This window comes from Glycine soja, chromosome 14, assembly GCF_004193775.1.
Source record: "Glycine soja cultivar W05 chromosome 14, ASM419377v2, whole genome shotgun sequence".
Taxonomy (NCBI): domain Eukaryota; kingdom Viridiplantae; phylum Streptophyta; class Magnoliopsida; order Fabales; family Fabaceae; genus Glycine; species Glycine soja.
Window position 1 is genome coordinate 47035316 of NC_041015.1, and position 14929 is coordinate 47050244.

The 14929-nt window shown below is 33.6% G+C and overlaps 1 protein-coding gene across 1 annotated transcript; it reads left to right on the forward strand.

Moving 5' to 3' along the window:
• Positions 1 to 789: 789 nt before the first annotated feature.
• LOC114382940 (GATA transcription factor 25-like) lies at positions 790 to 5733 on the forward strand. The gene is made up of 7 exons (XM_028342485.1): positions 790 to 1323; positions 1485 to 1574; positions 2062 to 2192; positions 3973 to 4080; positions 4337 to 4442; positions 5230 to 5289; positions 5368 to 5733. Exons 1-7 carry the CDS (start codon positions 1036 to 1038, stop codon positions 5506 to 5508), a joined length of 924 nt encoding a protein of 307 aa, XP_028198286.1. The 5' UTR covers positions 790 to 1035; the 3' UTR covers positions 5509 to 5733.
• The last annotated feature ends 9196 nt before the right edge of the window (positions 5734 to 14929 follow it).

Here is a 14929-nt window from a genome sequence, read left to right on the forward strand (position 1 = left end):
ATTCTCTAATAAATTACTGTACTCAGTTAAAATTCTCTATCCAAACATACTCTTAATGATTTAAAGAATTCAATTACAGAACAAAAGATATTGGCAAAATAAACAAGAAAATATGTGAATTCAAACTCCAAGAACACAATGATAAAAGAAAATAGATATGAAAGATAAAACAAAAATCTATTAGATTTCAAACCCAGATCTGACATCCCACTCACCAGATCTTCGTCGCTGCGACTCCTTGCCGCCCTCCAAACTTTCAAGAAACTCCTTCCTCTTTGACTCTTGTGGAGGATGACTGCAATTCACCATCCCTGCACTCTACGATGGTGAATTGCAAAGGGTGGCCGTCATGGTTGTGGTGCCTTGTGCCGACGTGGTTGCGATGATGGTTGTCAAGTCTGTAAAATGCGGGGAAATTTGAAATTCATTGCCAGAAATCGTCGACAGAAGACAACGAGGGAGACAGGGGTGTGGTGAGGCATGAGGAATTAAAAGGAAAAAATGAAACATCATTGCCGGAGGCGGTTTCCGACAACAACAAATGGTGGTCAACTGCCGGAACAATAGTGTTACAATGTGAAACGTGCAACATAATATTGTGAGATTCAGATCAATCGAAGGGTCACTAATAGTGGTACACCATAGACCACATGAGAAAGTGGTGCACCCCTGGACACCGTCCACTAAAAAATTAGAGAAATTAAGAAAGTTAAAATATAAATAAAATGTTGCTTTTTGGTATTAAAGTTGGTTATTAAAGATCAAATCCCATGAGGCCATGCTTATTGGGCCTGGAGTGGGCAAGCCTCGTAAATATCACCATCAACAGGCAACACCTTTTCCTGAATCAATTGATGTCTTGTCCTTCTCCTCCCTCAGTTCCTCTTCACTCCCTTTCATTCTCCCTCGCCTCACACGCACACGCACACTTGTCATTCTCAAAACACGCCCAAATTCGAATCAAATTAGGGTTAGGGTTTCCAACTCCCCTCGAATTATCCCTGTAATGCAGTTTAATTCCCGGGTCCTACTACCATGGAGCCATCAGCAATGTACGGACACTCCCAGCCCCTGAGCATGCCCTCGCAGATCGGCGGCGGCGAAAGCGACGACGGCTCCGGAAACGAGCACGCCGTCGACGGCCACCACCACCACATTCAGTACGAAACGCACGCGCTCGAGGACGGTGCCGCCGTCGTCGTCGAGGATGTTACCTCGGATGCGGTCTATGTCTCCGGCGGTGGAGGCCCCGTAGAGTCCAGCCAGCTTACGCTGTCGTTTCGTGGCCAAGTGTACGTCTTCGATGCCGTTACGCCTGATAAGGTACCGTTTCCCCCCTTTTCCGTGATTTTATTATTCAATTTTCTCCTAGTTTTCGTTGATCCAACGTTGCAATTGAATGAACACATTGAAGAGAGCGTGAATTTAATTATATATTTATTTATTTCAAAAATTTGTAATCTGTGTTTGGCTTCACGTGACAGGTTCAAGCGGTGTTGTTACTGTTGGGTGGATGTGAACTATCTTCAGGTGGTTCGCCATGTGTGGATCCGGGGGCTCAACATAATCAAAGGGTATTTTCTGATAGTTATTAGAATATAATATTAATGTTGTTCACACACACTTGCACTTGCATCACTTTACCATTTATTTATTAGTATCACCTGATGCAGGGTACTTTACCCCACCATACATAATAAAGTGAGAGTTTGTAATTTGTATATTCATTAATTGGAGTTAGGTAGTAAATACTTAATAGTAACTTTGATGTTGAATAATAATTAACTTAAAGCTATGTAGTGAGCAGATCTAGGTAATACATACTTTCCCAACTTTAAGGCTTGCTAGCATTGGTTGACAAAGTTTGATAATGTTTGGTATCTGGTGGTAGATGTATCATCAAGTGAATCGTGATTATTATGGTAAAGCTACTTAGTCAATGATAAACTGATGTGAGTGAGTGGAAGGGGCTGTGAGTAGTATTATTCATGGTAGAACTTTATTAATGTTCAACTGCTGTGTGTTGAGTGGTATTTTCTAATTCTTTGGGTCTTGTTGCAGGGTTCAATGGAATTTCCTAAATGTAGTCTACCACACCGAGCTGCCTCATTACATAGGTTCAGGCAGAAGAGGAAAGAGCGATGCTTTGACAAAAAAGTGAGATATAGCGTGCGGCAAGAAGTTGCGCTCAGGTTTGATAATTAGCATACTGTCGTTTGAAATAGAAACCTATGAGTGTTAGATTGAATTCTTTGAGCATAAACAAAGCTCTTTACAGTCTGAGTTTAAAAGTTGACGCGGCTTGTGTGACAAATCCATCATGTGAACGATGATTTGGAATGAGTTTGCTATGTTGCTTCTTCAAACCCATTTATTGATAAGTAGTAAATATAATATAATATAAATGAGCAGTATGCTAAACAATAGATTTGATAGCAGGCTGGATCTTGTACTTTGTTATACATAGAATTGTGTTGCCTTTGAGCTTCTTTTTCCATAGATATGTGTTCAACTCTTTGGGAATTGGCAAAGTTAATGCCCAATCCCAGCCCTATTAAGTATAAACTGCTCTATTACAGAAATATGTGCTTAACTGCTATCTCGCTTTGAAGTTTGAACCAGCATAAAATAGAGTTATAGACATTGTAGTTAGTGGGGGGTGATTTTAACTTGTGGAGGAATCTCTAACTGAACTATACTGAAGCCTGTCCTTTTTGGGTTCTGGAAGAACTGAATCTGAATTTAGTGTCTAATCTTGTTAAGCTATGTTTACATATTAATGAAAAATTTTGTTAAATGTAATAGTATATTTTTTTTCTCTCTTCATATCGTTTATTTTGAATATTACAATGAGCATATTTGTTATTCTTGTAATTCACTCCTTTGCATCCTAGGTTTTCTATTCATTACATAAATTCCTAAATCAACTCCATCATTCCTCTTTTAAATGTGAACATTTTATGTTTTCATTTTCTATATATTTCCTTGAAATGATTTTCCTTTCAGATTTTCAAATTTTAGAAAGTGTAATTGGTTGATGGGGAAAAGAGGATTACTTTAGTACACCATGTTTCTTTTTCAAGGGCATTGGTGTTCAGGTTAATTGTCAAACATTTATTGTCTGTTGTGTTGTTGATTATATGGTTTTTGTTAAATTAATTTTTAAATGATTATTGTGAAACCACTAACCAGCAATTGTCTGGCGATTCACTTTGGGTGTGTACCTTTATGGATTGGGTACTAATGCTTTTCCTTGGCTCATTGTTTTTATTATGATTATGAAGTTGCTTCTGTGTTTTCAATTTCCTGTTTCCAGAAACGATGAAAATTCTACTTGTCTGATTTGTCCCTTTTCAAGAAATGTTTCATAAGCATTTTCATTAAAAACTGAGCCAAAAACATTTTTTAGCCTGTTTTCTATTTTTATTGAAAATGAAACAAGCTTTACATTTAAAGCCAAGATTTTTACAGCTACTCCATCGTGCTCTTGTAAATGGCTGATTTCCATGCAGTGATTTGAAAATCGGATGAAAGATTTTTTTTTTAATCTTATGTTTGTAATGTGTGAGACAAATATTACATAGTACTGTTAACAAGAAATTACCACTAGGGCATTGATGTTCTACACTGTAACAGCATCATCCATCAGTACATTGGAATATTGGATAGATCATACCTTGATAATTTAAATCTGCTAGAGTGAAGGCCGAATAGTTCCTTGTGATTTGCCTGGTAACTTGGTATATATAGTTGCATGCATTGTTTTAACAAATGACTTGAATTCAACAGATGTTAACTGTCTTAGCGGGAACTTTTCTTGGACTCCATATTGCTTCCATTCCATATGTACCTAAAAGGAGTCTTTCATAATCTCATTAATTTTCAATGTTGTCTCTTGTTGCTCATCATTTTAGCTGTTATATTTTATTTGTTTCATTGCCTATTTCTTACTTATTTGATGAATATATGTAGGATGCACCGTAACAAGGGCCAGTTTACTTCATCTAAGAAACAAGATGGAGCTAATAGTTATGGTACTGACCAAGATTCAGGACAGGATGATAGTCAATCCGAAACCTCGTGAGTTTTGTGTTACTTGCATCTTTTAGCCAAATGATCTGTTTCTTTCTGAAATTTTGTAACTTAATGTGAGTTTCTAGTGTTGCCTTTTTAATTGCTATCTATTCTAGCTTAGGGTTTATTTGATACAGTTTTATATTTCACATTATTAGAGACTTGTATCATGAAGTTATTACTTGATGAAGCTAATTTCCCTTGACTAGGCAGTCTCTAACTAGATGTTTTATCATATCTTTTTTATTGCATGTTTCTATAGATGTACACATTGTGGCATTAGTTCAAAATCCACCCCAATGATGCGGCGAGGGCCATCTGGTCCAAGGTCACTTTGCAACGCTTGTGGGCTTTTTTGGGCAAATAGGGTATGTATTTTCATCAAATGGCTTTTGTTTTTGGGAAAATAATTATGTATGAGTTTTAATTCATTTTTTTAGATGTATATATTCCTATAACTAAATTTATATTTATGACTAATGAGTAGAGACTAATATATAATTTCTCAAGCATGGGCCTGCTCTTTCACCTCATTTGTAATTGAATTTGGAAGGAGTTGGTTGATATAAAGCTACAATTTCAGTTTTTTTCTTTCTTGTTTCTGTATATGCCGTAAGATTTTTAAAATCTATTTAAGCTTTAATGTCCATATTGGAGTGTTTAGTTTTATCTGCATAAAAATATTTATGAGCTGTCTGTTTGTCTATTATAGATGTTCTAATATGTATTGTAGCTACATATATGAATGATCCAATAACCACACTGGGTATGATGTGAAATGCATATGACCTCAAGCCCTGTCTGTTTGTGGACTTGACAGTGGGAATACATAATATCTGGAGTTTAACAAGAAAGTGGGGGAATCATGTATTGTGTGTGATCTTTTCTGGCACTATTTGTGAATACCAAATTCTTTGGAAGTGTTGTTGAAATTTATTCTGAACTCATTTTGAACTGTTTTCTATTAAAAGTCATGGGGGGTAATTTAATTTTTTTCCCCTTTATCTTCAAGGTGTGTTATCTTGCCTAGAGGGAGGTGCAAATATATTCTTCATTAGCATGAATTCAAATTTGCTGAATTGTGAATTTGCAATTTCTTTTTTGCTGATTGCTGAGTTGTTAGTGTTTCCACCTTTTGATAATGGTATTCTGCAGGGTGCTTTGCGAGACCTTTCTAAGAGAAATCAGGAACACTCTCTTCCACCAGTTGAGCAGGTAGCATTCATTTCTTATCTATTAATCAGAATGGTAATATGTGCATCCTTTTAACCTTTTTTTGCATCTGATAATCAGGTTGATGAAGGTAATGACTCGGACTGTCGGACTGCCACTGCCGACCCTGCACATAACAATCTTCCTGCTTTCTCAGAGCATGATAATCCAGCTTTGGTAGCTGATCATAAAGTTTTCCAGTCTCAGAAAATGTTGAAGTAGTTTACTCTGGCATAAGTAGGTCTATAGTTCTTCCATTCAGATTGACCAATAGGAATGTACAGACATAACAATACTCCCATCAATGCAAGAACTTTGTTTTTATATGGTTGGATCTATGGCATTAACCATTGATCTCTGGATGTATAACCTGAAACTTGAATGATGACTTGGTGATGGTCTCACCCAATACCTTGAATTTAATTTTACACGTAGATTTTTTGTTCATTGGGTTCCTGTGGGTTGCCACAATTGGGACATTTGGCAACACAACGAGTCTTGCAAATGCAAAGCAAAAGCCAACAATTTCGATTCCTTAATTTTACAACAGGCGGAGACTATATGCAATGTATATGAATCTATAGGGAACATATGATGTCCGAATCTTAAACGATAGATAATCACGGTTGTTAGAGAAGTTGATGCAAAATTAACAATGGAATATACATGGAAGATAGCCCTTGAAGTATTACTCTATACTATTACATAGGGTAATAAGTTACGCTCTGTTATTCATGCGAGTTATATTTTACAATATTTTGCCTCTACTTTAATTTTCTTAATGATTTAAATTATACGCATAATTTATAGGCGCAGGCTACAGTGAAAAAGTAAATTTTCTTGCATATAGAGTAAAAAAATAATGATTTTAAATTGATCTCATTCCATAGCATTATGCGCTATACTACCACACACGACCCTATGGACAGTAGGTCTTCTTCTTTGACTGCAACTCCTCTCGCAGGGGCTATGTTGTTGATGATGATGTTGTGTTTTTGGCGGTGGTAAGTGGTGTTCTGCTTCGTGGAGTCGGCATTGTAGAAGCTTGATTTGACATTCTCGAGGGCCACGATGGTGGCACAGACAAAGTCCAGTGTGCGGCGAGCGGTGGCAGTGGCAGATGACAGAGTAGCTGGGGAGAAAAGGAGAGGTGGTGATAAGGTGACAAAAAGAACTTTAAAGATCATTTAATGTATCATCATTTAACGTAGTTGTTAAGTCATCATTAAAATCAAAACAAAAATAAATAAAAAAATCTTTAAAGGATTAAAATAAAATAAAAATTATATTTTTTATAGATTATTTAAGCCTATAAAATATATTTCATACTTATAAAGAAAGTTGAAGGATATTGTTGGAGTATTTAGAATTATTCTTTAGGAAAAAGAGAATAAATTACTCTAACTTCTTTTTTATATTGGATTTTTATTTAAAATTATTTAAAAATTATAATTTCACAACAAAAAGATATATAATTTTTTATTTTATAAATATGTTGCACTTAAGTTTAATTTTTTTATAATATACAAAAAAAAACCGTTGTCAATATTTAGTATAAAAATATTTCAGTGGATAAAAACGTTCATAGGTAGCTTAATCAATCCGTAGGTAATTGTTATAGAGATTTTTTTAAAAAAAAGGTTTTAAAAAATAGAAAAATTATATTGCTAATTATAAAAAAGCAACGCTTTCACATAAAAAAAACAACACTACTAATTATAAACTCTTCAATTATATTCTTATCTCTACTTAAATTATTAAATAGTATACACATTAATTAATCATAAATGAATAAATTAAATAGTAGTTTTACACAAAAATGTCTTATTAGAGGATTAAAAAATACTTTTAATATAATGATAAATATATACCAGTACTGTTATATAGTACGAAATTCTAAAGTACTAAAGCACGAAAAATCATGTTATTATTTTATAAAATAATACTAACAAGGCCCAACCGAGTAGTAAATAGCAAGTTTTTTTAAGTATGCCAACAAGAATTTGATTCCTAAATCGTGCATATAAGGAAGACATTATTGTAAGAGATAAAATCGCTTCAATAATTGATATATCTTGAGGGTTTAGTTTCATGATTTTCGGTCAGTAATTTTTTTATAAAATAAAAAATAAAAATAATTAAAGAAAAATAAATAAATCTTTTGTAATCAAATCTCGTTTATCCTGGAAGTTATCCCTCCAAAATCAAAATAAACAAAACCTAATAACAATTACTCCCGACAAATTGTAATTTTTTTCGTTTGGCGTAGTGTCGCATATTGCCTCTTCAAAGCTTTCAATAATCACGAATCTTTCTTTTGCAAAATTGAGGTCTAAGTCTATCTTTGTCTTATAACTGTTTAAAAATTTGATATCATTAATTTCAGCCAGGAAAATAATGATTTTGATTTGATTGAACTCATGCTATATGGCGTTTTGAACTTCTATTTCATTGGGAAGATAGTCAATAATCCTGAAGCCAGAAAAATAACGATTTGATTGAACTCAAGCTATATGGACTTTTATTATTCTTTGAAATTTTAAATAGAAGAAACTGGAAATATCCACACAAAAGCATATTCCAGAAAGAAAGAAGAAAAAAAAGAATCAATTGGAATTCTACTGGTTGAAGGGGAAAACACATTATAGAATAAAATGTGATCACACTTAGACAAATAATATTTACAGTTCTACATGAGATAATTTATTTTGATATTATGTTTATTGAATGTGAGATTTTAATATATTTCATTATTCATCGTGTGGAACCACCTCTCTATCTAGGTGTGTGACAATATGGAAAGAGAAGCCATCCTGATTCTGGTTTGAACGTGTTGTTATTTCTTAGGGGCTTACAGCAGAGCTCTTGCTTACGGTTGCATGTTTCAATTTTTCAATATTAACCAACAAGAATCACGGGATCTGAAGAGAGACATGAGCGGGTTTCATGTTTGAAATTGAAATCGCTTTATACATCAGACAAGCATGTCATTGTTTAGTGCGGATTTTCATTCTTACTGAACAACATTTTCCATTTACTAATTATATTTTCTAATCTGTATGCTGTTTTCTAAAATGAACTGATAAAAAGAAATTTTAAAAAAAATAGTGTTTTGACTAGGATTATAATTTCAAGATGATTTGATCTAACCCTGGGTTTATATATTAATTAGAAAGTTTTTATTTTCAGTAGTTTCTAATAGGACAAAGCTTATGCTGAATATTATTTTATTTGTTGTTTTTTTTAAAATCAAAATTAGATTTTCACTTTAGTCACTAACACAACCTTTAACATTAATTTTTATTATGCAAATTATCACTATGAAGCTATGGTTTTATTAAAATAAAATAAAATCATTTAAAATAATGCACCTATATTTTATCATAATTAATGTTCCATTGAATTCCTTATATTTGATAGTATAATGTTTTATTTACTCAAGTTTACTGTTTCTTTTTGGTCAAATGCTTGAGTTTTGGGTGAAATTCTATTATCTTTGTTTTTTTTATTTGAAGATTTTAGCATACAAATTAAAAAATATATAATTAATATATTAGAATCCTTTCCAATACACCCTTTTTTTTTATCTATATTCTCCCCATAATAATCTTTTTTTTTAATTACAAATCTAACAATACATGATTAAAAAATAAAAGTAAAAGTTTTCTTTATTTTTTTATTAATACAATTCTACTATAATTTAAATGCATCCCAATGTAATTAATTTCTAATAAAAAAATATTTTAATGTTTCATGTGTGGTGGAGGCTTCATTAATTCCACCTTTCTTCATTCTTTATCTTTATTTTTTGTTTGTTTATATATGTTAATGTTTTCAGATCACTTTTTGTTTATTGTTATTTACGTTTGTGTAGTTTTATCATTTAGAACTCTTGATGTGTTCTTCGTGCGTTATTAGACTTTAATTAAGGAGGTTTGAAACTCGGTAAAATCTAGCTTTAAAACTTGAAAAATGAAGGCTTTGAGTGATGAAGAGTCAAGAAGAAGTCAATAAGAAGCTTTGATCAAGCAAATGAATGGTAAGCATGAAGACAACTTGAAGAAATTGGAGTTCATGCATCCATCTAGCATGATTTTTCTGAGAAAGATTAAAATTATATTAAAAGTGTTTTTATTTTATTATTCAAATAGGATTTTTTTTAAAAAATATTATGCTCAAATACAATTTTTTCTTAGCATTAATTCTTTCAAAATCAATTCTACTAAAATAACCGCATCTACTTTTTTTTAAACTATCCTTTAAAATATTATTTTGAAACACAAATTAATATTTTATCTTCATAGTTTAAACTAATGTTCAACAATGTTTTACAACCAAATCTAGAAGATTAATTATGAAATAAACAGATCTTAATTATAAAAGAAAATTAATTATCAAAAACCCCTTTCTAAATAATAAATATTTTAAAATAAACTAATATAAACAGTGGATTGCATAGAGCAGTGGTCCTATATATTCAAGGAATCTCTTATGATAAAAAAAAAATATTCAAGGAGTTTCATTCTCTTTGTCATAAAGGATACGTTAAATAAAGTCCCTCCTTAAATTGTCTTGTAGCTGGTAGCGTGCTTTTGAGTTTTGACCGTCGTGAGGTTTCAATATCCGTCTCCTTCGTTTTGCAATTGTTTGTATATTTGAATGCCTCTACCACCAATTGAAATTGAATCACCTCGATCGTTTTTCTTTTGAGTTTTCTTTGAGATAAGTTAGCGATTCACAAAAAAGCGAAACAACAAACTTATTTTCTTTTCACATTATAATGACAGGATTAAACTAAATTGGTGCTGACAAAACACAAAACAAAACAATAATGATAAGTATATAGCTCAAATAGTTGCACTACATACATCTCTTTCTCTCCCCGTGACCTCTCATTCCCATACATGTTAACGTTTTATTTATTTACTTTCATAATAATTGTTATTAGCATCGTAATCCGTTAGTCTATAGTAAATTTAAGAACCTTCCTTTTTTTTTAAAAAAAAAAAGAAAAAGAAAAAGCAAAAGCAAATTTAAAACCACATACATTCACCAAAAGAAAAGACGACATTCTTAAATCTCATGAAGTCATCACCAAACATGTAAATCAAACATGTAAATCAAACATAAAGTTATCCTAACTTAATTAGTCTATGTTCCATAAACATTTGCATCCTCAAATTTATGTTTGTGAATGGATCAGGACCGTTATTTTGGCTGTGGTCTATTATTAGTGTTGTGTTGTAACTAAAATCCATATGACAGTTAATTCTGTTATGTTTTTTGTTCTACTATTTCTGATATAAAAGTCAGGTTGATCTGTATTGGATGAACCTTTTTATTTGGATTGTATCAATAATAAAATTTCTCTCTGTCCCTCCCGTGGATGTAGCCTAATCTAAGGGTGAACCATGTAAAATTTTGTGTGTTCTTTCTCTCTTTTGTTTTATTTCGAATTTTGTGTATGACATACTGGTTCATCAGTTGTTGTTGTTCTTGTTTTGGTACTTTCATAACAAATTAGTATCAAGAGCTCAAGTTGCGATCAAGGAAATTCAAGATTCTCGTCTGAATACGAAGATCAAGTTGTGCGAGTCTTGTTTCTGGTATCTTTCGTTGCTTCATTGTGATCAAGAACACTCAAGAAATCATGTCAAACACAATCAGGATTGAGAAATTCAATGGAAAGAATAGCTTCAATCTATGGCGTATCAAGATGCGTGCTTTGTTGAAGGAACAATGTGTTTGGGCTCCTGTTGCTTCAACATCTGTGAAGAAAGAAGTGGCTTCTGAATTAAAAGAAAAGGTCTCTGTTTCAAAGATTGAAGAACTTGCGGAACAAGAAGAAAAGGCTCACTCACTAATCTTGCTTTCTTTGTCTAATGAAGTTTTATATGAGGTTGCTAATGAAGAAACTGCAAGTGGCTTATGGCTCAAGTTGGAAAAGCTATATATGACCAAGTCAATCTGCAACAAGCTCTTCTTGAAAAGGAGTCTATTTGGTTTACACATGAAAGAAGGTACATCTCTTAAGGATCATCTTGATGAATTGAATTCTATTTTGATGGAATTAAGAGATATAGATGTTAAGATAAAGGATGAAGATGTTGCCATGATTTTGTTAGCCTCTCTACCACCATCATATGAGAGCTTTGTCAATTCTCTTAGTGTTGGTAAGGAATGTGTCACCATGGAGGAGGTGAAATCCAACTTATACTCAAGGGAACTTCGATCTAAAGCACCCAAAAATTCTAAAGAATCAAATGGATCTGATCTTGTGGTCTCTAACTTTAACAAGAACATCAAGAAAAAGGTGTTTAAAAGAAAGAAGAAGACTCATGTCAATCCAAAGGACATTTGTAACTACTGTAAGGAGCCAGGTCATTGGAAGAAAGATTGTCCTAAGAAAAAGGGCAAACCATCTGTTGTTATTGCCAAGGAAGGTTCCACATCTGAAAATGAGATTGTTCTCTCAGTTGCTGATCACCACCAACATTCTAAAGATCAGTGGATATTAGACTCTGGTTGTTCCTTTCATATGTGTCCTAACAAAACCTGGTTTGACACCTATGAAGAGAAATCGGGTGGAAATGTCTTCATGGGAAATGATATCTCATGCAAGACAGTTGGAATTGGCACAGTAAAAATCAAGATGCGTGATGGAATTATCTGAACACTCACTAAAGTTAGACATGTTCCAGAGCTGAAGAAGAATCTAATCTCTATAGGTATTATGGATGGAAAGGGGTTCAAATGCAACACTAAAAATTGGGTCATGAAAATTCAGAAAGGCTCTACAATGGTGATGAAAGGTATAAAGAAGGGTAATCTCTATATACTTCAAGGTACAACATGTAATGATGATGGTCTAGTAGTTGTTGCACCAAAATTTAATAAGAGCATACATGACTTAACTCAACTATGGCATATGAGGCTTGGCCATATGAGTGAAAAAGGTATGATGATACTTCAAAAACAACATCTGTTGGGAAATCAGAAACTGGGTGAACTTAAATTCTGTGAACATTGTGTTTTCGGCAAACAACATTGGATTAAATTTCCTAAAGCAATTCACACCACCAAAGGAACTATTGATTACATTCATGCTGACTGTTGGGGGCCTGCAAGAGTACCTTCACTAGGTGGTGGAAGGTATTTCCTTTCCATAATTGATGACTACTCAAGAATGACATGGATCTACATCATGAGTCAGAAGAGTCAAGCTTTCAAATGCTTCAAAGAATGGAAGACACTGATTGAAAAACAAACTGAAAGGGAATTTAAAAGACTCATAACTGATAATGGCCTAAAGTTTTGCTCAACAGAATTTAACAAATTTTTCAAGGATGAAGGAATTGCTAGACAATTTATTGTCATGAACACTCCTCAGCAAAATGGAGTTGCTGAACGAATGAACAGAACACTTCTGGAAAGAACAAGATGCCTATTATCTAATGTTGGTCTCAACATAAGTTTTTGGGGAGAAGCTATCAATATAACTTGTTTTCTGATCAATAGAACACCCTCTACTGCTATATGACTTAAAACTCCTATTGAAATCTAGAATGGCAAAATAGCAAACTACTCAAATCTAACAGTATTTGGCTGCAATGCTTATTCTCATGTCAATGAAGGAAACCTGGTACCTAGATCAAGAAAGGGTTTGTTCATGGGTTATGGTGATGGGGTGAAAGGTTATAGGATCTGGTCACCTTCTGAAAGGAAAGTTCTTCTCAGTAGAGATGTAATTTTTGATGAATCACATATGTTTCATCCAAAACTTGAGGTTCTAATTACTGAAACACAGAGTGTCACTGTCCCCAAGAAGAAGATGTAGAATCTATAACCAAAGACTCAGAAAAAAAAAGTCATATAGATAAATCTCTTGTGTTTCTTCAAGAAGGTGGGCAATCAGAAGATTTCAGTGCAAATGAGTCTTATCAGAATGTTGAACCTGATTCTACTCAATTCAATCCTGGAACCAATCAGAGACCTAAGAGGGTCATCAAGCCTCCTGAAAGATATGGTTTTGAAGACATGGCTGCCTATGCTTTACATGCAGCTGAAGAAATAGATTCAAATGAACCTGCCACTTACAAAGGAGTTATCAATCATCCTGAAGCTGAAAATTGGTTGTTAGCTATAAAAGAGGAAATGGAATCTCTATATAAGAATCAAACCTAGAAACTTGTTGAACTACCTAAAGGAAGACATGTGGTAGGTTGCAAGTGGATATTCAAAAAGAAACCTGGTCTTTCAAAAAAGGAAGGGATAAGATACAATGCTAGGTTAGTTGCCAAGGGATTCAACTAGAAAGAAGGAGTAGATTTCAACGAAATCTTTTCACATGTTTTTAGACATACATCCATCAGGGTTTTGCTTGCTATAGTGACAAACCAAGATTTGGAACTTGAACAACTTGATGTCAAGACTACTTTTCTCCATGGAAGATTGGAAGAAAATATTTTAATGAAACAACCTGAAGGATTTGAAGTTCAAGGAAAAGAAAGGTATGTTTGTCAACTACAGAGATCCTTGTATGGATTGAAACAATCTCCAAGGTAATGGTACATGAGGTTTGACAGCTTTATCACCGGCCAAGGATTCAAGAGAAGTCTTTATGATTGTTGTGTTTATCACAACAAGGTGGAGGATGGATCAATGATCTATCTTCTACTCTATGTAGATGACATGCTTATTGCAGCTAAAATCATGTGTGATATACAAAATCTGAAAATCCTCCTGAGTGGTGAGTTTGATATGAAAGATCTAGGGGCTGCAAAGAAAATCTTAGGAATAGAGATCTATAGGGACAAAACTCAAAAAAGGTTATTTTTGTCTCAAAGAGATTACATTCAGAAGATACTTGTGAGTTTTGGAATGGTTGATTCTAAACCTATCAGTACTCCTCTTTTAGAAAGAGAGAAGTTGTCAGCTATAATAAGTGTTCAAACTAAGCTGATTAGGACTATATGTCAAAAGTTCCATACTCAGGTCTGGTGCAGTCTCATGTACGCCATGGTGTGCACCAGACCTGACCTTGCTTATGCTGTTAACATGGTTAGTAGGTTCTTAAACCAACCTCAGAAGGAACATTGGAAGGTTGTAAAGAGGATTTTCAAATATCTTAAAGGGACTACAAATGTAGGTTTGATCTATGGATCTAACTCGGATTGTTGTCTCACTAGCTATTTTAATGTTGACTTTGCTGCTAATCTTGTCAAGAGAAGGTCCCTAACTGGGTATGCTTACACTCTTGGTGGCTGTTAGGTGAGTTGGAAGGCAACACTGCAACATTTTGTTGCCCTCTTAACTACTGAGGCTGAATATATGGCTCTTACTGAAGCGGAAAAGGAAGGGATTTGGCTAAGAAGTCTTATAAATGATCTCGAAATTAATCAAGAATATGCTAACATCTACTGTGATAGCCTTAGTGCTATATGCTTGGCCAAGGATTAGGTTCATCATGATAGAACCAAGCATATAGATGTTAGATATCACTTCATCCGGTCAGAAAAAAGAATTAAGGTTCATAAGATCAATACTCTGCATAATCCTGTTGATATATTCACAAAGCCAGTTCCAAAGTGCAAGTTTGATCACTATTTAAGCTTGCTCAATGTTGATTGTTGGGATTAAGTTC

What these genes read in the sequence shown, in the direction of transcription:
- LOC114382940 (XM_028342485.1), top strand. Translation starts at nt 1,036, where the DNA reads ATGGAGCCATCAGCAATGTACGGACACTCCCAGCCCCTGAGCATGCCC. An exon ending in GGGCTCAACATAATCAAAGG is followed by an intron (nt 1,575 to 2,061) that starts GTATTTTCTGAT and finishes GTCTTGTTGCAG; the next exon opens with GGTTCAATGGAATTTCCTAA. An exon ending in GGCTTTTTTGGGCAAATAGG is followed by an intron (nt 4,443 to 5,229) that starts GTATGTATTTTC and finishes GGTATTCTGCAG; the next exon opens with GGTGCTTTGCGAGACCTTTC.